At 45.7% G+C, this 26,823-nt stretch overlaps 2 protein-coding genes across 2 annotated transcripts in view; one reads left to right on the top strand and one right to left on the bottom strand.

The window, feature by feature from the left end:
* DSCAM (DS cell adhesion molecule) overlaps positions 1-26,823 on the top strand; it is a 753,301-nt gene that overhangs the window by 77,000 nt on the left and 649,478 nt on the right. The window lies entirely within an intron of this gene.
* Positions 12,778-13,470, bottom strand: LOC101276219 (THAP domain-containing protein 6-like). Its single transcript, XM_033418337.2, has 2 exons — positions 13,123-13,470; positions 12,778-12,997 (listed from the first exon to the last, which is right to left on the bottom strand). The coding sequence occupies exons 1-2, from the start codon at positions 13,380-13,382 to the stop codon at positions 12,778-12,780; spliced, it is 480 nt and encodes a 159-aa protein (XP_033274228.1). The 5' UTR covers positions 13,383-13,470.

Here is a 26,823-nt window from a genome sequence, read left to right as displayed (position 1 = left end):
GGACCCATGCCTTCTCTTGCTAACCTTGGCTTGTAGGTACTTTGCTCAATTGCCTTAGTTTTGGTGTAGTGGGTTGAACTGTCCCCAAAATCCATGTTCGCCTACAACCTCAGGATATGTGCCCTTATTTGAAAATAGGGTCTCCAGATCCAGGATGTCTGGAGAACTGGTGTCCTTATGAGAGAAAGTAGAGGGAGAATTGGACCTTAGGGACACAGAGAGAGCAAGTCGTGTGAAGATGGAGGCAGATATCAGAAGGATGCCTCCACCAAACAAGGGATTCCAAGGATTGCCGGCAGATACCAGGAGTCAGCAAAGGCATGGGATGGTTCCTTCCCCAGAGCCTCCAGGAAAACCAACCCTGCCTGCACCCTAATTCCTGACTTCTGTCCTCCAGACGGTGAGAGAGTGAATTCCTGTTGCCTTAAGCCTCCCCCAGTTTGTGGTCATTTGTCAGGGCAGCCCCAGGAACCTACTACAGTTGGTTCCAGAAGCAGAACCTGAGAAGGGGGTTCTTGTGCAAGTGCTCGCAGGGCTGGTTGAAGAAGGGCTGTGGGAGGAGCCAGGCGAGTCAGGGATGCTTTCAGCGGGAGGCTGCACGCCGCCTGACCTCACAGGAGAGCTCTGGGGCACAGTGCCCTCCTGCGGGACTCGTGGCACCTGTGGCGGGGTCACCATTCTGAACCCTGGCTCAGCCAGTTACTGACTGGGCTGTCAGGGAGAAGTGGGGTCAGCTGGTTATTGTTTGGCAGATAATTTTCTGGGCCGGGGGGTGGTGGTGAGGTAGCTGGGAGGCATGAGCTTTTGAGCCTCATAGCAGCTAGGAGATGGGTGCCCCAGCTTGGAAAAGGGGCCCAGTGCTGGGGCATCACAGCTTCTACTATGCCAGTAATCCGGTGAGGTTGTGGAATTTGTTATAGGTCCTGATACGTGACGAGTGGCAACCGCTTTGCTTGACCAGAGACACCCACAGATGGCACCATGCTGCCCAGCACATCAGATGCTCGCCATTCTTCCAGCTCTCTGTGGTTGGGGAGGGGAGTCACGTGATCCAGAGAGATGCAGGGAATTTGGCTGGAGAGGCCATCGGAGAGGGGCGGGGCTCCTGCTGAGGGAGGACTGAGGCAGTTCCTGTAACTGACTGAGCTCCATACAGAACCGGGACCAGCTGATGGTACAGGATGCAGGTCTGAAATACCTTTAACTGAGAGGAAGGAGATAGGTGATGACCACTGAATTGCTTTCTGCATCCATTACTCACAAAACGTTTAATAACAAAAATGAGGAATGGAATTTGTGTTGACACAACAGGACGGAGTAACAATCCTTATTAATGAAAATTCGGTATCAGTTCCTATACATCTTATTTTGTGGTTACCAGCACGTGTAGCAAAAATGAATATTTTTCATGGCCTCTTTTCCATTAACATGGTTACATTTTATGAAATAATAAAGAATGTTCACATAAAGATGACATCATGAACTCCTGTCTCCAATTTTTTTCTCTCCATTGTATGCAACATATTCATTTTCCCTGGAAATAAAACACGCATGTAAAGTTAAATCACCTGGCTATTTTAGGTTGCATTCTCCGGTGTACCTACTTGGAATGCCTTTCCAAATCAAAAACAGTTTTTGAGGCAGAAACAGTAGCATCACAAATCAAACAAATTGTTTTCAGAGTTTTACCCAGAGCAATGGAGAATAAAAATGTGCTGTTCAGGGTTCTCCGCGATACCTTCATACTTCCTTTGCTTGTGCTTGATTTACTTAGAGGCGCAGTTTAGATGGGAATGAACGAGGCACTGAGGGACAGAGATAGCAAACTGAGCAAGTTCTGGTGTAGCTTCCGTCAACCGTGGGTAGAGGTGCGCCTGGCAGAAAGGGGGTCAAGGAGGTACCCTCTCTCACCTAGCGTTGATGCCGAGAGGTAACTTGTTCACGGTCCCAGGGAGCAGCAGGGTACACGTCTTCAAGGAGTTCTGCTTTCAGAACTCCAACTTTCAGAAAAGCTGCAAAAGGCACTCTGTTCTTTGAGATGACCTCACTTCTTTCCATTCCCTACCAGCCCCCCCTCCCCCATCTCAGTTCATAACGGCGTCCTGACAGCAGCTGAGCGAGCAGTGAGGTCCTTGAAGGACACACAGTCCAGCACCTGCTCAAAGGGCGCCTGGAAAAAAGAGCCATGTGGTTCTCGTGCTGATGAAAGCTCCTTTCCTGATGCAGCCCCTCTGTCCCTTCTGTACTCCGCACACCTCGCCAGCCGTTTCCTACTACATCCGTCCTAAGTGTGTCTATCTGCTGACCCGCCCACCCTGTTTAGCCAGGAGACTGCCGCCCTGAGCCCGGGAGTGACACCCACGCCCATCCCCATGCAGCCTTATGTTTATTCCGTTCCCTTCCCTTCGAAGGCTGCTTTTTAAAATTCTTTTTCCTAAATCCTTCTAGGGGTTTCCGCAAGAAAAGACTGCCCAGGTCCTCGTATGCTCCTCAACTTGGCAACTTTTTATCTCTTCTTTTATTTTTTACACTGAAATTATGCCCCCAACATGTTTATCATGCTTTACCTGCTTCTTAGTAACTGTGAAAAAGGTTTCCTAATTAGGTTGTCCATGTTTCAGGGTTTGAAGCTCTGTGCCTCTTCTTATCAGCTGTATGGCTTGGGCAGCTTACCTAACCGTTCTGTGCCTCAGTTTTCTCATCTGGAAAGTGGGGTTGATAATAACATCTCCCTCCTGTAGGGCTGCTGTGAGAATTAAGTGAGTTTGTGCTCACAGAAGGTTTAGAGCAGCATGTGGCCAGCTGCAGGTGCTGAGTGGTAGCTATTATTTCTTCTCCTGCAGCCCCAACTGTGCTGAGAAGATGCAGAGGGCTTCCAGCCCTGAACTGGCTACACCAGTGACTGAGAATATCTCGCTATGATTTCATGGAGAAAACTCACATAACGAGTTCTTGCGGGCAAATTTTGAAGTTGGTGCAAGACCATCCCTGTATCCCAGGGTCTCAGTCTTGGAAGAGGTACTTATGCATGAATTATGGATCTCCTAGGGCTGGAGCTGGGAGTCCCACCACGCTGCCTTGACACTGTGACCCTAACCTGCCAATAGAGGAAAGAGATGGTGAAAAGGGATGGGAAACTAATGCTAACTTTGGTTTTCATATTTCAATAAATATGAGGAGAAACTGAAAAACTGGAGGGAAGTGGTTTGTTTTGTGATAACAAAGACCAGTTATGTAACAATTCACTATTATTTCTAGGAAGGTGACGGGTATAATTTAGAGGGTGTTTCTTGGTTTGACTTGCGAAAGAGCTCAGGGTTCTGTGCGGCTAAACACAAGATGCCCGGACAAAGCTGCAAGACCACCTCTCCAGGGGTGAGTGAAGGGGGCCGGCCTAGGACTCGGGGCCTCTGTCGGGTTCTCACTGCGTGACGTCGGGCGCTGCTTACACTCAGCCTCTGTGCTCCGGGAGCACAGGACTCGCTTTCTTCTACCCCACGGAGGCAGCGCAATGGGCCAGTTTTCATAGCTGAGGTCACCTGTGAGGCTCTGGCCAGGGCGCTCACATTTCCCCAAAGAAAAATGGAGTTTGAGCATTTAAGATGCCACAGCATCTTTTCTAGAAGGTTCCACTCCAAAAGTTCAAACCATTCAGAATATTTATGGTGGAGCAAGTAGTTTATCACAGGGGTGTAAATGTCACTGTTTGTTCTGGAATGTTGCAGGTCAGGGGAGGGCATCTGGCTCTGCTCATGGCCACTCAGAGCCTTAGAGGAGATTGAAGTGTGCAGGGGCAGGACCCCCGAGCTTCTAAGGTGGAGACTCCAGTGAATTCATGTGAGCAAATATCCCCCAACCACCCTCTAGAGATAGGTCTACTTTTGCAGCCCCCAAACACTTCACCTTGACATTGAAGGAGATCTTTAACTGCCATGTTTAATGTCAGTCCCTCCGATAATGTCCCCTTTCAGATAATTTCAGCTGTATCCCACATAGACCTCCACCTCCCTTTCCAAAGAAAAAGCAGTTTTTCTCATTCTCCGTAAGCTCCTCCATACCTCCAGGTCATGCCCACGGTTCAACGCTCAACTTCAGTTCCTGGTAACTGCTGGCTTCGCTCTGATTACAATCAACACGTTCCTTGGGAAGCCTGTTTTTACCTTGAAACACTTCCAGATCTGGTGAGCAAAGTGCATCAGTGCTTCTAGCAGCAGATGGATTTCTAAATTTACCAGGAAAAGACCTTCATGTGATGTTGGATGAACCTTGTAAACACCTGGAAATGGAAATTGTGTTTGATGAGAATAAACTCAGGTCGGGTTCATTCATTAAGCCCAAAATGCTGGCTGGTCACTTGTCTTGTCCTTACTGGTTATGCCCTGTAGGAATTGCTGGGAGAGATAGAGAATAATCGTTTCTGTTGGTGGAAGACAAGATGGATGTAGTTGTGGCAAGCAGTAGATCAGACGATGCCCATAAAATCACTTGGACGTTTGGATAAAAATACAGGGAAAATGTATGTTACGATGCTGTGCTCAGAATGATCGCATTGCAGTCCACACAGGGGGTGTCACTGTAAAGTAATGGGGCAGATGGGTGGGTCCCCTTCAGTGGCCCCGAGCTGTAATCTGGGTGCAGGGTGGCCCGGGGGGACCTTGTTTTCTTTAGTGAAGTCGCAGCCTATGTGTTAAAAGCCTGGATGAATTTCTAGAATCACTTTTACATTCCTTGGCATTATCAGTCAACATTGGAGTGTTTTATGAGTACTTTTCCACTTAATCACACTGTTTATTATTCTCAAATTTTTTTCTTTTTGTCCCTGTCACCAAACCTTTACATATGTAGAAACACACACACACACACACACACACACACACACACACACACACACACACACACACACGGAGAGAGAGAAGGAGAGAGGGAGAGGGGGAAGGGGAGGGGAAGGGAGAGAGTGGCGAGCGAGATACCAAGGGTCATAATTGGCAAGCTAACACTATCCAGTGACTGTGGGTTCTACCACTCAGAAGATCCCAAGTGTCCCACGGGGCTGCCATCAGCAGAACTGGCAGTTCCTCCTGCCAATTAGCTGTGATGCTCGGGACCAAACATTAGCAAGGCTGAAATTAATACCAAGTGATCATTTGCATCTGAAATTCAGTCGGGAGCCGTTGTGAGATTTCCAATCCTGAGGTCACCGTTGTGAATATCAGCTGGGCCGGTACTTTAAAGGACTGTTTATTTTCCCAAACGTAAATAGGGCGCATGTTCTTCTCTGCATTTTCCTCCCATCCTAGCTGCGGAAGTTTGTTTATATACGCCATCCTAAAGGTCAGCCTTCTCAGGCTGAAAAAGAAAGCAGGCATCAGGTGAAGTAGATGAGCTCTGTGCAGGGGGTGTCGGACGTGCGGTGGGCAGGGGCGCGGTGGGCAGGGGCAGGCAGCACTGGTCATCCCAGCCCAGCAGCTGCTTGTTCTCCAGAACCTGCTTTGTGCTTGGCTGTGCGCTTGGCTCAGACGGATTTGGACCCCGAGTTACCGACAGGATTGTCAGCGCCCCCGTTTTTGCCCTATTCTATTCACATGTCCGATACTGTCCCCTGCATAGCAGCCTGTGTAGTTATTGTATGAGATACACCTACAGGCTGAAGACAGCTGCAGTTACTTAACTTGTGCTCATAGAAACAGGAGGGTACGTGGCTTTCCTCAGAGTAAAATTCTTTGAAATTTTATCTTTTATTTTTCTGAACTCACCCCCCGCCACCAAGCTGCTTACATGTTTTTTAGTTGACAGTGAGATACTTTGTGAGTTATTTTCCTTTCTCTCTGCTCTCCTTGCCCCTCAGTCTTGCATAGCTCCAGTTGACTATCTTTCCTTTTAAAACAGAGAAAGAATGAAGAGAGCTTTATTGCTACTGTTATTTTAAAAAATTAGTGATGGTGATCAAAACTTGGAAATTGTCATTTCAGGAAGGTTTTCAAGGCTGTGTTTCTCTCCATTTGGTACGTCACCGGCAAGAATTTTTCTTGTGATAACAATCATGTGGGAAAAGAATTTGAAATGACCTACTTTGTACACGGTATCAAGCCTCAGTGTTCATATCGAGTATTGTTACATAGTCTCTCGATGTTTGACTTTATTATGTGTCACCTTCCATTAGGTTTAAGAATGTCATATAGCATATTCCGTTCTGATATATATCCATATATACCCAATACATATACAATCAGAAGGATGTGTTTTTATATATAGGGGAAATGGGGAGAATTTCACCTACTTTGCAAATTGGTCCTAACAGTTCATTATTTTTAATAAGTAGCAATCTTACCAGTAGCACTTTCTCACTGTAGATTTAATTAGTCTATTTTTCCCCTCCCTTTCACTAGTTGACAGAGCTGAGAGGAGGGAAACGGCGGCAATTTGAAACCTTGTTAGAAATTTACGGAGTGCTAAAATGTTTCATTCCCAGAGGCTGGCTTGCCAGCTGTCACCGGAATGCACTTGCTGTCTGCCTCCCGGCCGGTCTAGGCAGGCAGGGTGGAGGTGGGCTGCACATGTGTGCACGGCGTTGCCTAAATGATGCTCTCTGTAATTAGCCCGGGGTGGAGGGAAGCTAATTATTTTCCCCACAATTGATCAGTCAGTAATTCCCCACTATTGGTGTGTAAGATGCACAATAAAGGGGCATCCAGAGATCAAGACCTTTCACTGGCTTTAATAAACACACTGGCAGCGCAGTGCAAGGGGTCATCTTTGGTCGTGGACACCAAATGACCACCCATCTTATTGGTGGCCTCCAGCAAATACTTAACCTATTTCTAATAAGATGACCCTGAACTAATTTCTTCTGGAGAAAATCCCTTCCTGAACATTTTACAAGATGTCAAAGATGGTCTTGTGAGGGGGCCATACCCTACCTGCAATGACTGGATTACCGTCGCCCAAATTCTTTACCCCACCGCTGTCCAAAGCCTCAAAATTCTTTCTCAGGGGACACTCTTTGAGTTGTTGTTCTTAACTGGAGATGTCACTTGTGGCCACGGACACCCTGGAGAATAAACAATTCATAATAAAGGTGTGGATGGCTCACACAGAGCTCTGGGCTTGGGGGGAGGGTTACACTTGACGGCAGACAGGTGGAGACCACACAGGAAGACCAGCAGGGCTGACCAGGGACCAGAGGGGCCTGGCAGCTCCTGAGAAGTTTGCCTCCAGTCTGGCCTTGCTCTGTGCAGGGTGGAGCCCGGGGGTCCGAGGGGCAGCATCCTCTCCTGGTGCCAGAACGCCTCACTGGGAGAGGGGCAGGTGCCCGGCCATCTTTGCTTTAATCTCCATGCACCCAGAGGTGGCAACAACACTGATTAGGAAATGATGCTCTAAGCCCCCTCCCCCCGGCCCCAAACTAACAGTTAGTGTGAAATACTTCCGGTGGCACAGAACCCTGTGACAAGTTCTTTTTTTTTTTTTTTTTAAATCTTACTTTCAATGTACCAGAGCACTGTCTAATTAAGAGCTTTATTATCTGCACTCATTTGCTAGGGCTGTTGTAACAAGCGCCACAAGCTGGGGGACTTAACAGTAGACGTTCACGGTGCTGGCTTCCTTAGAGGCCTGTGGGAGAAGACTGAGTTCCATGCCTCCTGACTCGCAGACGGCCGTCTTCCTGTTCACATGGCCTCCCCCTGTTTGTGCCCAGGTTTCCCCCTTTTCATAAGGACAGAGTCAGATCGGATTAGAGCCCACTCACAGTGACCTCATTTTACCTTGATGACTTCGTAAAACCCTATCTTTAAATGAGGTCACATTCTGAGCTAATGGGGGTTATGATTTCAATACTTGTCTTTTGAAGGGACACAGTTCAGTCCACATACTCTCCATTCATTTATCCAAACACTATATGTCAAACGGCCATCAAGGGGCTTCCCTGGTGGCGCAGTGGTTAAGAATCCGCCTGCCAGTGCAGGGGATATGGGTTCGAGCCCTGGTCTGGGAGGATCCCACATGCCGTGGAGCAGCTAAGCCCGTGCGCCACAACTCCTGAGCCTGTGCTCTAGAGCCCACGTGCCACAACTACTGAGCCTGCGAGCCGCAACGGCTGAAGGCTGTGAGCCTGGAGCCCATGATCCACAAGAGGAGCCACCGCAATGAGAAGCCCACGCACAGCAACAAAGAGTAGTCCCCACTCGCCGCAACTAGAGAAAGCCCGTGCACAGCAACAAAGACCCAACGCAGCCAAAAATAAAAAATAATTAATCAATTAATTTTAAAAAAATCACTTAAAAAAAACCAAAATGTCCCTCAAGGACAAGGCCCTGTGAGGTTCAAAACTTTTGAAGATACAGCTCCTGGCCTATGAGTCCACAGCGCCCTCTGTGGGTCATGGCACATGTGGGTGCCCATGTAGGCCCCCAAAATGCCCATGTCCTAATCCTGGAACCAGTGATGATGCTACCTTACATGACAGGACTTTGCAGATAGGATTGAGTTAAGAGCTTGAGTGGGGAGGTTATCTAGGCAAGCCCAGTGTAGTCACGGGGGTCCTTACAAGAGGAGAGCAGAAGGGCAGGGGATGGAAGGAGAGAGAGACAGAGCGAGGAGATGGAAGAAGGGGCCACAAGCCAAGGACTGCAGGCAAAGACAAGGAAGCGATCCTCCTCTGCAGCCTTAGGAAGGACCGTCTCTGCCCACCCATGTGGTCTTCTAACCTCTAGGACGGTGAGATAATAAATCTGTTATTTAAAGCCACAAAGTATGTGGTGATTTGTTACAGTGGCAAATAGGAAAGTAATGCCGGTACCAAGCTGGTGGGCTTGGAGCATGCCGGAGCTGTACTTGGGTTTAGCAAAGTTGCATAGAGTAATGGATGATAACGCCCACTACCTGGAAAGAGCACAGACAAAGCCTAAGACCTGATTTGGAGTCACTCACTAACAATTTCAAGCCCCCATCCAGGTTCCACGCAATTCAGATACCAGACCAGCTTGTTCCATGGGAGTTGGCAGGTTACAGATGGGATGGAGGCATTGAAGCTAGGAAGGTAGAAATTCAGCAGTGATTCCTGCATCGTAGCAGGGAAAGGGGAGGAGCTGAGTACCAAGCTGTGGTCCAGGAATCTCAAGATTGTAAATAAGTCCTTCCATCCATTTTGAAGCCCCGCCCAAAGCTCCACGGTCTATCTGCCTATCTGTCTTTCTGTCTCTCTCTCTCTGCACACACACCCACTGGGGTTGTGAGATTGAGTTGGCGCCCAGCAAGGTGTCTTGGGGAACCCTGTTCTACTTAAGCCAGAGCACCAGCTGGGAGGATGAAGGGGTGGATAGGAAGGTCAGTTTGGGGGTCGGGCACAGCAGGTGGAGATGCAGGAGGGCTGGGTGCTGTCATGGGTACAGTTGGTGCACTGTTCCCCAGAGACCCTGTCTCATGGAGCTCCAGGAACAGAGGACAGCCATGCAAGACATTGGCCAGTGGGGACGGAGGGGGTCACAGAGAATCTCTGCAGCAGAATTGCCACAGCTGCAGTGATTTTTCTGGCTCTTGCCTGCCTGACTATGGCAAAACAGTGACGCTGCTGATTGGCTTTGAGTGTCTGTAAGTGGCAACTTTTAACTCTGAATGGCCTGCAGCTGAGGCCCCTATGGTCCGGTTGAAAGAGCATTGTCTCTGGGGCAGGGCTGGCTGGGAAGCAAATCCGAATTCTGCTCTATATGATGCATGGATTTTTGTGCAGGTTACAGTGCCTCTCTCAGCCTCAGTTTCCTTATCTCAAAAAATGGGAATAATCTTGTAATACTTGGAGCAGGATTGAGACAAGGACCAGTGGAATCAATGGGTGTGAAAGGATCAGATGCAGTGCCTGATTCTAAGTGGGGATCGGAGAGGTGAATTCTGCCTCTCACCACCTCCCTCCTTTGGGGTGTGGAGGGCGACGGCTGGACTTCGATGCTGAGACAGAGGGGGGGGGAAGGTGGTGCTGAAAGCATAGGCACCACCTCGTGCTGTGCGTTGACCGCCACCAGGGAGCACCTCAGAGATGGGGAAATGGTTGTAGGCAAACTTCGACCACTCGTATTTGTGTCGGACTTAGCCGGTTCTCCTGCTTGTATAGCAAGGGCTGTGGGGTCCACCAGGCCAACAGCCAGGGCAGCAGTCTGAGAACTGGACCAGATCTGTGCCGAAGGCAGCACCGAAGGGTCTTAGCAGCACAAGTCCCTGTTGACGTGAGTATTAATCTTTAAGAACGCTCCCTGGAGTCCCCCAACTAGAAGAGGAAGAGGCTGAGACAGGTGAGCCAGCTTTTCTTAGTATCATGGGTATTTATCAGTGATTGGAAGGGCGTAGGGGAGACACGCACACACTTTCGAGGTTGTTCAGCTGGTTATTTTCATCAGGCTTCGAAAAGATGTCAACCAACAGAGAGAGACTCCAAAGTGCCGTGAGGCACCCAGAGTAGAGTTGGCTGCAAGGCTGCCATGATGTTGGAAGAATTAGGGGGTAGTGAGGGGTCTTGATTGTTGGGGTTTTGGGGAGTGATGGGAGGTGAGATGGGACACTACGGATGGAATTAGAATAAGAAAGTTTGAAAGACTGAGGGGTGTGGAACCTGGGATCCCCCTGGGCGATTAGTTCTCATTCTAGAAGGGACTCAACACCCCGGAGGTGGGATGGGGCAAAGACAGAGATCTGGGCTGGGAAGGAGCTGTTGTGATTTCTCCCTCCCACATGGTCCTATCCCCCCAGTCCACACCCCAGTACTCCTGTCAGGCAGCCCTGTGTAGCCTAGACCCCTCTGCTCTGAGGATCGTCACAAGTACATTGGAGTTCTTTGGGAGTAATTTATTAACTAGGATGCACGTTTGGGTGCAGGCCAGATGAAGAGCTACAGATCAGATGTCTGCCTTAACACCACCTGCTAGAGTAGGAGTGTGTCTTGACCAGGCCTTCTGAAGAAGCCTGTTTCTCCTGAATTTCTGCCAGGCATGTCTTGGCTGGAAGAAAGACAAGCCCACTTGGGATGTAAAGTCTCCCTTAGGAGCTGGGTTAGCACCTTGCTCTCCCAAGGTGTCCAGGGCGGCTCTCCTGGTCCTCAGGCAAGCAGGCAGCTGACTGCAAAGCCACAGTGGGCCCCGGAGAAGGATAGGTGTTAGCAAAGGGATTCATTCACTTTTATGCCAGAAGTGACTGCACCTCCTCCCATCTGTATCTCAGTTTCAGTTTCTTATTTTGTGATCTTTCTTTCTTCTCCGGGTTCTTTTTCTGTGTTTCCCAGAATATATATACATATTAATTTCCTAGGCTGCTATGACAAAGTACCACAAGCTGAGTGCCTTAAAACAAAAGATATTGGTAGTTCCAGAGTGCTGGTGGCCAGTAGTCTGAAATTGAGGCGTTGGCAGGGTTAGTTCCTTCTGGCCGCTCTGAGAGGTGTCTGTACCAGCCCTCAATCCCAGCTCCTGGTGGCTGCCAGCAGCCCTCGGTTTATGGCGGCATCACTCCATTCTCTGCCTCTGTCATCACATGATATTCTCCTGGTGTGTCTGTCTCTGCATCTCTGGAATGTTGGTTATGTCTGTTTCCAAATAAGTTCACATTCATAGGTACTGGGGATTAGACCTTGAACTTACCTTTTTGGGAGACACATTTCTTCTCATGACACTATACGTACAGAGTCCTGCACACAAAACAATGTCAGGCATATAGGGAGGGTTCAGCCATGCCTTGGTGAACAGATCAACGAAAACCAGGCGTTAGAAGGCAAAGGAAGAGAACATTGCAGATCATTCTCAAACCACCCATTTAAAGGGCTTCTGTGGGGATGGCTGGGTTGGCTGGGCCTCTACTTGTGTTTCTTAGCTCCCAGGGGGCTAGCCTAGCTTGCCCACGTGGTGGTCATCCCATGTCTCCAGCAAATTCCAGTGCACAGGCAGTTTTCAGGCCTTTGCTTGCATCATGTTTGTAAATATCCCATTGCTTAAAGCAAGTCACATGGCCAAGCCCAGATTCAAGGACTTGAGAAGAAGATACTTCTTCATGCGAGGAGCTGCAGCCGCATTGCAAAGGCCAAGTACAGAGGGGTGGGAAAGTTTACTGCAACCATTTTTTGCGGGTAATCAACCATAGATTTTGATCGACATGATCTCTTGTATATGCAGTATAGTAAAATATGTATATATTGCCACTTGGTTGATAACTTTCTTCACAGAGCTGTAGAATATTCTAGAAATTAATTGCACAGGCTTGCAAGCTACATGGCCTGGGTTGCAGTTCTGCCTCCAAGACATACAAACTGTATGACCTTTGACCGACCTTTCTGTGCCTTAATTTCCTTGTGTATAAAATGAGGATAAAAATACCTCCTTCCTAGGGATGTGGGTGGTAAGGATTAAGTGAGTTAAAATATGAAAGTGTTTAGTACGTACTTAGCATGTGGCAACCGCTAAATAAATGCTATATGTTTTGTTTTGTTTTGTTTTGCGGTACGCGGGCCTCTCACTGCTGTGGCCTCTCCTGCTGCGGAGCACAGGCTCCGGACGCGCAGGCTCAGTGGCCATGGCTCACGGGCCCAGCCGCTCCGCGGCACGTGGGATCCTCCCGAACCGGGGCACGAACCCGCGTCCCCTGCGTCGGCAGGCGGACGCTCAACCACTGCGCCACCAGGGAAGCCCTGACGGATATTATTTAATGATGGTGATCATTTTCTGGAAAGCTGTACCAATATCAATTTTAGGTAGAACATAACGTGAAATTATTTCATGAAATATAGTTCATACTCTCCTGACATCACTCCCGACAGAAAACTTCCAGCCTGTTTGCTGTTTCTTGGCAGATGAGACATTCATCCTTTAATTCCCTGATTGTCTTCCTCAGTGATTTTTGGAAACGTTTTTCTCCGTCTAAAACATTCCGCAGACTTTTCTTGGTATCCTCTAGCTCGCTGATCATTTGATCTAATTTATGCTTAAGTTTCTTTGGACTGTCCATTACACTGTAGCTATGCTCAAAAATGACCTGGGACTGGAATTCCTCCATACACGAGGAAGCACCAACAAGGTGGTGGCTGTGATTTGTGACTGGAAGGGCTTGAGGGTGAAGTTTTTCCTACAGTGAAGCTTTTCTCTTTTCCCCTATAAGTGAGATGGGGAATTAGAAGGTATGACTCCAGGTTTCAGTTTAATATTTGGAGCGCTTCTGTCAAAATCTTTCTTAAAGTGCCTTGAACACAGCACATCTCCTTTTTTAGGCTCCCAGATCAGGTCTTTTCTCGCTAATACCCATTTTCTTTTGACGTTTTCATCTGTGGGGAATATGCGAAATGTCAGTCCTTTTAACCTGGAATTTGGTAAACAGCGAGAAGCACATCCAATGGCCAAGCAAGATTTCACCATGGTTTTAGCGACTCATACCAGAACGTTAGCGGCGAAGGCAGCGACTAACGCTCACGACAGAGATTGCGCCTCCCCTCGCTCCCATCCCATCAGCCCTCTTGGTTTGCTGTTGAACTCACCTGTCCGCTAATGTGTGCATGGGGTGTGTGTGTGTGTGTGTGTGTGTGTGTGTGTGTGTGTGTGTTGCACGTGGTGTTGCAACAGGGAGGACAGGATAGTGGCAGGGTCAGCAGAACGATGGAGCCTGGGTCCAAGGTGTCTGGGGAAGGTGACTGGGAAGATGTCGGTGCCTCCACCTGGGCCCAGCATGGGAGGCGGTGGCTTGATGATGAGAAAGACTCGGCCACTCTTCCTTCCCATCTCTGTCACTGCCATGGTCATTGATTCACTGCCCCCAGGAACGAAAAGAAATGCCAAACAGTCACACAACCCCTTTCACTTTGCAGATGGAAATTTGAAAATGCAGTGAGGCTTAGTGGCAAATTCCAGGTCACAAAGCTCGCAAGTGCAGAACCGTGCATGTGAAGGGTGCAGACTTTTGGCTCTGCTGCAGTGGTAGTGCAGGTTCTTGTTTGTCTTAATTCATTCTACAAAGCATTGTTTTTTAAACATTTTACTTCTTGACTCTTCAGTTGCCCTTTGTATGCATATCAGGTGTGTGTTCCCATTAGGCTGATCTATAGCATAATTTCTACACTAGAAAAGGGAGTTAAATAGAGCACTGAGATGACTGTACTCATCTTAAGGTTATTTAAAAGCAATTACTACCATTAGTTGGAAGTGCTACCTCAGGCTACTGATAGTAATGTGCACCTAACAATCCAATTAGTTTGTAAATGGATTCGTTTATATCTTGACCACTGCATTTGCTTTCAATTCAGTATTATATAGATCTAAAGAGCGTCACTTGTATCCGTTTATACTTTGTATAATGTGTTGCTTCATCTTTAAGTAGAGGATTTACTCATTCCCTTCCCCCATGAAATGTTACTTCATTTATATTTTTGCTTCCTAAACTATGATTCATGTCTTTTTAAGTTCCACAATCCTTATTAAATCATTTTAGCTCTTTCTGTAGTTTTCAGGATTTCTAGCTGGTTTATATTCAGTATCCTTTGAGGTACAATCAAAGGTGATACTGTAACATCAGATCACATGCCAGCCCAGCCCTGTCTAAAAACAACTTTCTGTGATGATGGAAATGTTCTAGAACATTAGGCCACTTAGCGGCTCGTAGCCACTAGGCAGATGTGATCCGAAGCACTTGAAATGTGGTTAGAGTGACTAAGGAGTGGAATTACTAATTTTATTTAACTTTCATGGATTTGAATTTAATAGTCACATGCAGCTGTTGGCTGCCATATGGGATGGCACGGTTCTGGAGAACAAAGGACTGTAGATAAGCTATGGAAGGTTTTGACCCCTCCAAGGCTCTTTGTCACCCAGAGATAGAGGTCTTAGTGTCACCACACTGGACTCACCTGGTACAACCAGATTTTCCCTGGAGAAGGTCATTTTCTGGTATCTGAGAGGTCAAGGGAAACCTCCTGATACATGAAATTGGATGGATTCTTGTAGATACTCTCCCCAAATATATAAGTGATTAAGTAAAACAGTTTGTTCATCAAGCACCTGCCATGTAGCAGGAACACGGACGGGCTGGCTTCCCAAAGGCCTGGTGTCCAGGAGAAGGAAGCAAAATGCACGTTTACCTGAGCTTCGCACACAGTGGAGGCCCAGGGGCTGATTGTATCTACTCAGGTGTGGCGTACCTGACGAGGTGTTAGATACTTTGGACCATAGTTTATCCCGTTGTTTGACATCCATTACCTCATTCATTCAGTCAACAGATGTTTATTGAGTGTCTAGTATATAATATTTGCTGGGGATAACTAGTTAAGCACAACAAACTCATTCCTTCCTCCATTTACTTATTTGCTTATCTATCAATCTATCTACAACCTACCTACCTGTCTATCTGTCTAGCTGTCTAGCCATCTGTCTATCATCTAATTTGTTTATTTTCTTGAGCTTTATTCACAGGGCTACCATTGAACATTTGCATTCTTATCCAGTGTTATAACAATGTTTCAAAGATAACTGCACGTTTTCTCACATATTGTCTCAAATCTTCTCGGTGTTCATGCCAAAGTGTCAGATGTCAATGGAGCCAAAGGTAATTTTTCCTGAGGAAGAGCATTTAGCGGAGTCTCTGCCTCATGACGCCCTTTTCAGCTGTGGGAGCCCGTGAGGACCCACGTGTATGTGGGCGGTGAAGGCAGCTGCTCTCAGGCAGGAGGGAGAGCTGAACTGGCTTTTGAGAAAAGGAGGGGCGCAGCAGAAAGGAAGCACCCGCTCTTAGCAGAGGCTTTGGGAATTCATTCTCCCCTCTTGATACAAACCCCCATGCTACTAAGTCAAATTCCGTGGTTTGTGTAATGCATTAGAAGATTTATTTTTTCATCATTGCCACGTACAAAGCACTGTCGGCGGATACAAAATCAGAGATGACCGTCACCTGCTTCTTCCCTTGGCTGTTACAGCTCAGTCTCTTGGGGTGAGTTTTGCCATCCAGTTGGGCTGTGGGGCAAGAATAAGTAAACTGATTTTGCTGCGCAGTGAGTTTGTAGTACGGCCAAGAAAGCAGAACAGAGCACTGTATCAGTCGTGGGACCGTATTTGAAATCCCGTATTATGAATATTGGATTCCAAAGAGGTGATGTGGTCTGGTGTGCTCTAAATGATTTTTCTTGTCTTTTTACAAATTTTTTTTAATATTAACATATGTCGTGAATTTTTAAATTAATTAATTAATTTATTTATGGCTGTGCCGGGTCTTTGTTTCTGTGCGAGGGCTTTCTCCAGTTGCAGCGAGCGGGGGCCACTCTTCCTTGTGGTGCGCGGGCTTCTCACTATCGCGGCCTCTCTTGTTGCGGAGCACAGGCTCCGGACGCGCAGGCTCAGTAGTTGTGGCTCACGGGCCCAGTTGCTCCGCGGCATGTGGGATCTTCCCAGACCAGGGCTCGAACCTGTGTTCCCTGCATTGGCAGGCAGATTCTCAACCACTGTGCCACCAGGGAAGCCCTACAAATTTTTTACACTAACAAAATGGGTGTGTAGAACCCTTGCCGAAGTTAAGAAACCGAAGGGTGTCCTTGAAAATTCCCGTGTGCTCCTCTCCAATCACACCCCCTCCCCCAGAGGGAACCTCACTCCTGAATTTGATGTTAGTTAATCCTTGCTTTTCTTTGTAGTTGTGTCAACATGTGTTCGTAGCCCTAAGTAATATCTTGCTAAGATGTGCATGCTCTTGAACTTTATGTAATTAGAATCACAAAGGAGGTGTTCTTCTGGGACTGGCTTTTTTCTCAACATTATTGCTTTGAGATGTATCCATGATGGTGTGTGTAGTTCGTTCTTCCATCCAACAAATAATTATCTGTGCAATTGCTGTGCCCATTGATTCTAGGTCTGGAGCTAGAGAGCAAACAAAACAGGCAACCCAGTGTCCTAAGGTAGCTTCATTCTTGTGCATGAACAGGATAAATAGATGGTATAGCTGGTTAGATGGTAATTGGTGTCAGGGGAAAACTGAAGCAGTGAAGAGTAATTTTAGGGGAGATGTGGAGTTTCAGATGGGGGGCTGAGGAGGGGACATTTGTGTGAAAACCTGGGGATGGTGAGGGAGAGGGTCAGGGAGATGTCAGGGGAAGAACTTCCCAGGCAGAGCAAACAGGAAGTTCCAAAGCCCCACAGCAGTGTTGAGTCAGGTGTGTTTCGAGTACTGTAAGGAGGCCTCTGTGGGGAGAAAGCAGGGTGACCAAGGGGGTGCAGATGGAGGAGATGAGGACCAAGAGAGAGTGGGAGGTGTTGGAGCAGAGTGACATTCTGTGACCAGAGTTCTGACCAGATTTCTCTGTCCATCGCGTGGAGCTCGCAGACAAAACAGGCATTGCAGTCCTGCTAAGGAGCGGTGATACGGATGCGGTGGAAGGGGGTCGTGTTTCGGTTGAGCGTTAGGTTTTCCTGATGAATGGGATTTGCGGTGACAGAGAAAGGACGATTGCTTTCTGGTGCTGCTTGTGGTGATGGGGAAGCCGGAGAGAGGAGAGATTGGAGGGCAGGTAGGGAAGGACCAGGGCTCACTTAGGGGCCTGTCCGCTCTGCGAAGCAAACCCAACATCCTAGTGCAGATGGGAGGATGCAGTTGGGCATAGACGTTTGGAGTTCAGATGAGAGGTCTGGGCTAGAACGAGACATTAGGAGATGCCAGCCTAGAGATACCATTAAAAACCTTCAGCATGGGTGATCATCAAGGGAGTGAGTATAAATAGGGAAAAGGTCCCAGACTGAGTGCAGAGACACTTCAACATTCAGGAAACGAGAGGGAATCCTCAAAGGAATCTGAGTAGGAGCCTCCAGAGGCTTCTGGTCAGAGGGCGACCGGGCATAATCAGTAGCGTCGAACATTCATGTCATGCTGGGGTGACATGTGGGCCATGGTGACGTCTATAAGAGCTGTTCTGGTGGCGCGGTGGGGAAAAATCACCTGCTTAGGAGGTGAGAATAGAAGGCTGAGGGGGAAAGCGGAGCTAAGGAAGGATTTGAGATGAGAGGGTAAGATGGGTGCGATAACCTCTCAGCCGTACGCTGTTAGGAATGATCTCGTAGAGAAATGGAATTCAGTGATTTGAAAAAGAAAAATGTAATTCTGTGAAATGCCTACTAATGCCTTTAGCCCATTTGTTATTGGATTGTTTACCTTCTTCCTCTCTCTCTTTGTAGTTTATTATATATTCTTTATACTAATTCTTTGTTCGTAATAGGGTTGCAGATGCTGTAAGTTTCTTCCCATTTGTGCTTTATATTTCACCTTTTTGCTGTTTTTCTTGATGAATAGGTACTCTCAGATTAATTTTCCAATTTTTGATTGGTGTTCTTTTCTTAAAAACTGTGTTCCTACTACACATTTCCTATTTTTTTCCAGAATAGTTTGTACTGACTTGCATTTCATTAAGCCCTTAATTTACCTTGAGTTGATTTTTGTACAGTGAGAGATAGGGGTTAAATTTTGTTTACCTCCATATGGCAACAAATAGTCCCAGCGTTATTTCCTGAGTGTCTCTTCTTTTCCTTTCTTCCCTCCTGTGTAGCGCAGGTCTCTTCTGGCCTCTCGTTGGCTCCAGAGACCCACTGGTCCATCCCCGCACCAACAGCCCACTGGTTCAATTACCGTGGTTTATAACTAGTCTTGTTATCGGGTAGAGTGAGTCCTTGCTGTTCTTGACTATTTAGACTTTTGTGTACATTATGAAGTAAGATATTCGAGTTTCTCTGAAAAGCCTTTTAGAATTTTGATGAGACATTACAACATTGTGCTTAAGAAGACTCTGGCCCTAATATGCTTAGCATAGAATTCTGGCTATACCTCGTACCCGCTTTGTGTCTCAGTTTCCTCATCTGCAAAACAGGGATGACAAAGATACTTCCTCATAATGAGAGGAGTAAAGAGTTACTGGCTGTGAGGCCCTCAAACATCCTCTGGTATATGGGAATCGCTGAGTATAAGGTGTCATCATTATTGTTATTTTTTATTGCAATTTCTTTTAAACTGTTGATCAGTTTAGGGAATGTTGACCTCTTTATACCACAAAGACAAATTTTGAGGGATTTAGGGAAAGTTCCTCAGACCCAGGACTTGTGAGAGATCCTGAGACTTTCTTACCACATAGAAACGTGATATCTGAGTAAGTCTCTGTGGCATGAAATCATTTTACTGATGTAATTACAGATTATAAAGTAAATTTTATCAAATTTTATTTATAATAAATAAATAAAATTTACTTGTTTGTTAGTTTTTAGAATAATTTTTCTGCATGTCAGATTTTACTTTTTTATACAAACCAGATTTTTCCCTTCTGATATGAGCAAATCCTCACTGCATTTTTTGGGGTGATGTGAATTCAACCTCTCCGGTAGGTTAACCCCTCTTATTATGTCAGGGTAGAGAATGAGTAAAAAATAATATACTTTGTGGAGAGAATTCTCTCATTTTCTGGGACTTGTAAGGACCTTATTTGTTCCAGGTGACAAGTTTCAAGTGGGATAAAAGGCCATTATTTGTGAGAAATGGCAGCTCAGATAGAGCAAAGTTGCTGCCAGGAGTTGATGATGCAGAAACAATTTCTTTGGGGCAAGACTGTATTGAATGGGGAATTATTAATGGCATTTAACTGTGTTACAGCTGTATGAACAGTGTCTGTGGGACCGCCCACCACATTCACTTGTGGGATGGGCTGCTCTTTGCAGGTTACTATAAAAAAAAAGCTCTTCAAAAGTGATTGCTTCAGACACTCTGCTTTCAGGCCATAAAGGTCATTAATCAGTAACCCGTTATGCTCCAATCAGAGCAGAATTTTAAACTCAATACAAAAGCCTTCTACAGTGATATTCAGTTAATTTGTTGAGCGGAAGGTACCTTTTGGAAATTGTACTTATGAGTCAAGCAGACACGGGTTCAAACTCTGCTACTTACCGGGTGGGTGATTTGGAGAACATTACTTAACCTCTCCTGCAATTTACTTTCATCTTTAAAACTGAAATGATGGTGATGGTGATGGTGCACATAATGATTTTGGTGATGAAGACAGTGATGACGATGATGGTAATTGTGACGATGAGATCCCCTTTCTCACATGATTGTTGTGAGGTTGAGACCTAATCCGCGTAAAGTAACCAGCGCAGAGCCTGGCCCGTTAAATTTCAGGTGCCCTTAGCCTCTCTCCCAAACCGACTACTCTTGTTCTGAATTTTCTTTATTTGGGCGTAAGTATATCAGTTTTATATTGCTGCTGCATCAAATAATTATAACCTCGGTGACTTAAAGCAACACACCTTTATTCTCCTATAGCTTGGAGGTCAGAGGTCTGAAATCAGGTTCACTATCAGGTATGTCGAGGGGTGTTCCCTCCAGAGGCTGTAGGAGAGTGTCCATCCCCTTGCCTTCACTTTCTCTAGAGCTGCATTCCTGGGCTCCTAGCGCCTTCTTCCACCTTTGAAGCCCACAGGGTAGCATCCTTTTTCCCTGGTCTCATTGTTTTCCTCTTCTGTATCAAATCTCCCTTTGTCGCTCTCTCGTAAAAACACTTGTGACTGCATTTATGGCCAAACAGATAATCCAGGAAAATCTCACCATCTCAAGATCTTTAATCACATCTGCAAAATTCTCATCACCATATAAGAAAACATTGACTGGTTCCAGGGGTTAAGACCTGCCTATCTTTGGGGGCCATTATTCAGCCTACCACACTAAGAATAAAGTAAGTTCAAAGTGAAAACACTATATAATGGTACCAGTTCATTAAAAAATAAAACCACCATGCTCAGCAAAGTCATATTCCATGTCACGTCCCTCATCAATTAAAAAATGTAGTGATTATACATAACAGAGTGATAAGAAAATCAGTTCACTGGACTGGAGCCTTCTGGGACTTCCTGGGAAGCCACTGGCAGTGCCAAGAGTAGAGGCTAAAGCTACTTGGAAGTTACATACTCTGCATCTTTAGGGGCCAAGATTACCTTGGGCTTCAACCTCGGATACTGTGTGTGGCTTTACCAGTTGTATATAAAGTTGTGAAGGACACCCACTGGAGTTATGCAGTGCACAACTAGTGTGGCTGTAAGTGGTGGACTCTGTGATGCCCACCAGACTATACACTCCAGAAATGTGTGGCCCACGTCTGTCTTGTATCCCCACTACCCACCACAGTGCTTGGCATAGAAGAGGCACTTGTATTTGGGGAAACAAAGGAATGAAAAATGGGTGTTTAATCTGAGAACCACCAAGTAACTCCGCAGCTGTGGTACCCAGAAGCGTAGTCTCTCAGCATTGGCTGCACATTAGAATCATCTGAGAAAGATCTTTAAAAAGAAAGTTCTGGGCCTGGACTCTGTTTACAAAGTTCTGATGTATGTGGTGTGGGTGGGGCCGTGGTATTACCACTGTTTTCACAAACATCCCAGGTGACTTTACCGTGCAGCCAAGCAGCTAACGGTTGGTCTAGAGTAGTGGTTCTCAAACTTGTCCATTAGAATCACCTGGAGGGCTTGTTAGAATGCAGGTTTTCTGATTCCCTTGGGGGCTGAGATATCCATTTCTAACAAGCTCCCGCCTCAGGCTCATGCTGCTGCTATCGGGACTGTACTTGGAGAACCACTGCTCTGGAGTATAGTAGGTAAGTCTGTTTAACTGTGCGCTGGGGTGAACAGTTGGGGCACCATTCTAGTAGGGTATTTGTGTGTGTACGTGTGTGTGCGTGTGTGTGTTTGTGCACACACAAGAGATATTGAGCGCCCACTCTACACAGTTGAGATATCTAATTTTATTCCTTCTATCCAACAGCCTGCCAAGGTAGCCATGTTTAACCTTCAGTTTTTTAGCTGACAAACTAGAAAACCAGGGAGGTGAATTTTGCTTGTCATGCTTCCTCTTTTCAGTATGTCACAAAGTCACACCCTCCAGAGACTAGAGACATTTTCACTATTCTGCGCTCAGCTTTTTTCTCCATTTCTGATCACGGCTCCTGTCCTGACCTTGGTGACTGCTGTGAGAGGGCCCGGGGAGATTATCCTAGCCCCCACTTACTCTGTATAAGGGGAACAGCCTCTGTCCTCCTTGCACAGCACACATCGCTGCTTAGCTAAAATATCTTTTTTTTTTTTTTTTTTTTTGCTGTACGCGGGCCTCTCACTGTTGTGGTCTCTCCCGCTGCGGAGCACAGGCTCCGGACGCGCAGGCTCAATGGCCATGGCTCACGGGTCCAGCCGCTCTGCGGCATGTGGGATCTTCCCGGACCGGGGCACGAACCCGTGGCCCCTGTGTCGGCAGGCGGACTCTCAACCACTGCGCCACCAGGGAAGCCCAGCTAAAATATCTTGAATCGACTTGAATAGAGACACTGCACGCTGACTGAGACTTGGGAAATGACAGCAATTTGAAATTTGCTGAGCTTAGCATCATTCTCCACTTCTGATATTTTGACTAGGACTTTGTAAGTTACAAGAGACATTTTTCAGGACCATACCACCTATCTCAAAGCCTCTGGGCACAGTTTCAAAGGACTCCCTCCTTGCTGGCTGCCCTTCCTGGTTTTCTGAGCCCTCCTATCATTCCCAGTGTCCCTACCACCCAGAAGTCTATGGTCCCCAGCCTCCCTTGCTTGGGTCAAAAACCTGGGACCCATCCAGATGTATCCCAAACCTCCCTTTCATCTACTTTATCCAAACTGACATTGTCTGTTCTTGAAACACACAGCAACACTCGGCTAATGCAGAAGATTAAAGTAGTTTGCACTCAGATGTAAATAAGGCTTGATGCTCCATGGAAGTCTTAAATTTAAGGAGGAGCTTGTAGTGACTCTCGTATATGGGACTATATGTGGTTAGGGGATGCCTGTGGACAGCAAATGCTGTGGACAGTTTCCTGACCTCCTTACCTGGACTGCCCTTAGTTTGATGGGGACTAAACAGAGGGTTTGAGGTTTCTGACCAAATCATCACCCCCTCTGCTCACTTTAGCTTTGCAAGGAGGCTGCAGAGAGCCCTGTCGTACTTGAGCTGGCGTGGCTCAAAGCTAACTGTGAATACTTGAAACTTCACATCTCAAATATGGAAGAAGACCTTCTTCTGAATCTGTTTTTCCCTCCTTACGAGGACTTCACAGGGCATAATTGTAGGCCTTTCAAGCAGTCGCTTTAAAAGGTTGTTGGCTACAGGGCTTCCCTCTGCTCACATCCCGTTGTTCCTACAGTCCTCGGGATAGAGGCTGGTAAAAGTTTGCTTATAAAGGTTTGCTGTGGCTCTTGGTTGAAATGTTGGCAGGAAGAAGGCTCACCTGCATCTCTTTCCTGAGGAGAGATTCCACCTGTGATAACGGGCCTGTTGAAAATCATGTCTGAAAACTGTAGACTAAAGTGAAAAAAAACAACCAAGACTAAACTGCCTGCCAGGTTTAGGAGATTTGCTCTGATGGAGAAAACTGTAACCTACAAATTTGAAGTGACACAGTGACTGTGGGAAATAAAAACTGCACTTTGTCCTCCTTATTTCAGACTGAATTGTGCCCCCACCCACCCACCCAAGTTCTTACATAGAAGTTCTAACCCCCAGTATCTCAGAATGTGACTGGATTTGGAGATGGAGTCTTTAAAGAAATAATTAAGCTAAAATTATGTCATTAGACTGGGCCCTAATCCAATATAATTTGTGTCCTTATAAAAAGAAGAGATTAGGACTCAGGCACACACAGAAGGAAGACCCCATGAGGACACAGGGAGGAAGAGGCCACCTGCAAACACAGGAGAGGGACCTCCAGAAAAAGTCAACCCTGTCGATACCTGAGCATGTAGGTTATGACAAGGTGTTGAATATAGATCCCTGTACTATATAGTAGGTCCTTGTTGATTACCTATTGATGTTTCATAAATAGTAGTGTGTATCTGTTAATTCCAAACTCCTAATTTATCTCCCCCAACCCTGCTATACCCTTTGGTAGTTATAAGTTTTTTTTTCTATGTCTGTGAGTCTATTTCTGTTTTGTAAATAAGTTCATTTGTATCATTTTTTTAAGATTCCACATGTAAGTGGTATCATATGATATTTATCTTTCTCTGAATTACTTCACTTAATATGATAATCTCTAGGTCCATCCATGTCCATGCTGCTGCCAGTGACATTGTTTCATTCTTTTTTATGGCTGAGTAATATTCCATTGTATATATGTACCACATCTTCTTTTTTTTTAACATCTTTACTGGAGTATAATTGCTTTACAATGGTGTGTTATAACAAAGTGAATCAGTTATATATATACATATGTTCCCATATCTCTTCCCTCTTGCGTCTCCCTCCCTCCCACCCTCCCTATCCCACCCCTCCAGGAAGTCACAAAGCACCGAGCTGATCTCCCTGTGCTATGCGGCTGCTTCCCACTAGCTATCTACCTTATGTTTTGTAGTGTGTATATGTCCATGCCTCTCTCTCACTTTGTCACAGCTTACCCTTCCCCCTCCCCATATCCTCAAGTCCATTCTCTAGTAGGTCTGTGTCTTTATTCCCGTTTTACCCTTAGGTTCTTCATGACATTTTTTTTCCCTTAAATTCCATATATACGTGTTAGCATACGGTATTTGTCTCTCTTTCTGACTTCACTCTGTATGACAGACCCTAGGTCCATCCACCTCATTACAAATAGCTCAATTTCGTTTCTTTTTATGGCTGAGTAATATTCCATTGTATATATGTGCCACATCTTCTTTATCCATTCATCCAATGATGGGCACTTAGGTTGCTTCCATGCCTTGGCTATTGTAAATAGTACTGCTGTGAACATAAGGGTGCGTGTGTCTTTAGCAATCAGTATCCTGATGAAGATACAGGACTGTGTTGACTGTCCACATGCCATTTGCCCACAGTGTTCTGAACGCTCCTCTGCGCTGACCCCACTTAATGATCATAATAAACCTGTGAAGTCAGTTCTACTATTATCTTCATCTTAAAGCTGTGGAAAGAGAGGCTCCCAGAATGTCATTACCTTGCCCATGGTCATGTGGTTGGAATGTGGTGGGGCCAAGATGCAAACCTAGGGAGGCTCGTCGAGTTCTGGAGTATTCTTAACCACCACTGTCTGAGCTCTTGTAGGAGGAATCAGGGTGTGCGTGTATTTGGGTGGCTAAAGATATGAACAGATGGGTAAAGAGATTCCCAAGCTCTTCAAACACAGGGAGGGAGGGAGAAATAGGCTCATGCTGGTAAAGGACATCCATCAGTAACACTGGACCCATTGAAACAAATGAATTTTTAATCAGGTGGATATATTATCATCAACATTGTTTTCTTTATTATTGCTACTGTTTTAATACTAATAATAGTAGCTATCCTTCATTGAATATTATTGGCAAAAAATAGCACTAAATGTACATATTTATTTATATAAATATAAGCTAGTTATTTTCAGTCCCATTTTAGTGATAAATAAACTGAGGCTTGGGTAAGTTTTTTCACCTAAGTCCTATTGCTGTTAGGCTAAACAGAGATCCAACAGAATAGCCCAGCAAATAGAACAGTCCCAGGAAACTTCAGCAAGAGGTTGGTGAGTCCAATAATGTCAGGGGAAGAAAGCACACAGTCGGGAAGAGGCTGCCCCAGGCTCTCTCCTCCTGATAAGTCCTGACTTTCAGGCTCATCAGAAGAGGACCCACCATTGCTCTCTCGTCCCTGTGACTTCATGCCACCAGCCCTGTAATAAATTGTTGACCCAAGACATGCAGGTTGCTGAGCTTTTAAAAGCAAACTTCTCCCATGGCTCGGTAAAGTGTTGATTTAACAAACGTGGGATCCTATACTATACATCCATCATTTATGCCTTAAAGTGAAATCAAAACCTGCCTTTATAACTAACAGTTAGAATTCAAGAAATCCATTAGTAAAAAACTCTGCTAGTGAAAACAAGACATTAGAGTAAGGGAAAATATCTTTTATAGTCCTAACTCTCAGAAGGCTAGAATATTCCTTATTACCTTTTTTTCCCTACATTTAAACTTGTTTTTCTAATTGAAACCACAGTGCAGTCACAATTGTGCTTTCTGCTTAATATTATCTTAAATTTATAGTATTCCCTAATATAATTTTTAAATAGAATTTTTCATCTGTAAACTATATAGCTACTAAACTAATGCTCCACAATTAGATAGTTTCTTCTTACGGTTTATTTAGATAATTTGCAACTTTGTGGGGTTTTAAATAAGATTGAGAAGAAGAACTTTGTGTAGAAACATCTATGCTATTTAAGATCATAACCTCAGAATACATTGTAGATGAAAAAGCCCAGGCTTGGGAGTTTCACAGATCTGGTTTGAATCGTGGTTCTGCCCCTCTGCAGCCCTGTGGCCTTCATGACCTCCTTATTTTAGATAATGTCCAGGAGCCTCTGTTTCTCATTCTTAAAATGGGACTCTACTACCTACCCCATAAGATTGTTGTTACTGTCTTTTTGAGGATTAAAAGATACAATGGCATTCGAAGTTTCTCAGCATAATTGTAGTTGGGTACTTCACCAATAGTACATATATGTATATTAGTATTATAGTATTATAAAGTAGGTTCTTCAAAGCAGAACTACTGAGTGAAAGAGTATAACCTTTTTCAGCATCTTGGTACCTGTTAACCACGTTGCTTTCTAAAACGTGCATCCAGTTTCATTTCAAGTGAATGCAAATGCATTTTAAACACTGTGGCTTTTTGTGCATTTCTTTAGTTGCTATAAATTCTACATGTTCCTTAACTAGTTGCATTTCCTCTTTTGTGACTTGTCTGCTCATATGTCCTTTGAATTGAATTAAATTCAATAAACAATTACGTAGTATCTCATTTGTGTCAGTACCAG

This window comes from Orcinus orca, chromosome 5 (genome assembly GCF_937001465.1).
Source record: "Orcinus orca chromosome 5, mOrcOrc1.1, whole genome shotgun sequence".
NCBI classification, from domain to species: Eukaryota; Metazoa; Chordata; class Mammalia; order Artiodactyla; family Delphinidae; genus Orcinus; species Orcinus orca.
Note: the sequence above shows the minus strand (reverse complement) of the source record. Positions and strands in the feature narration are given on the sequence as shown.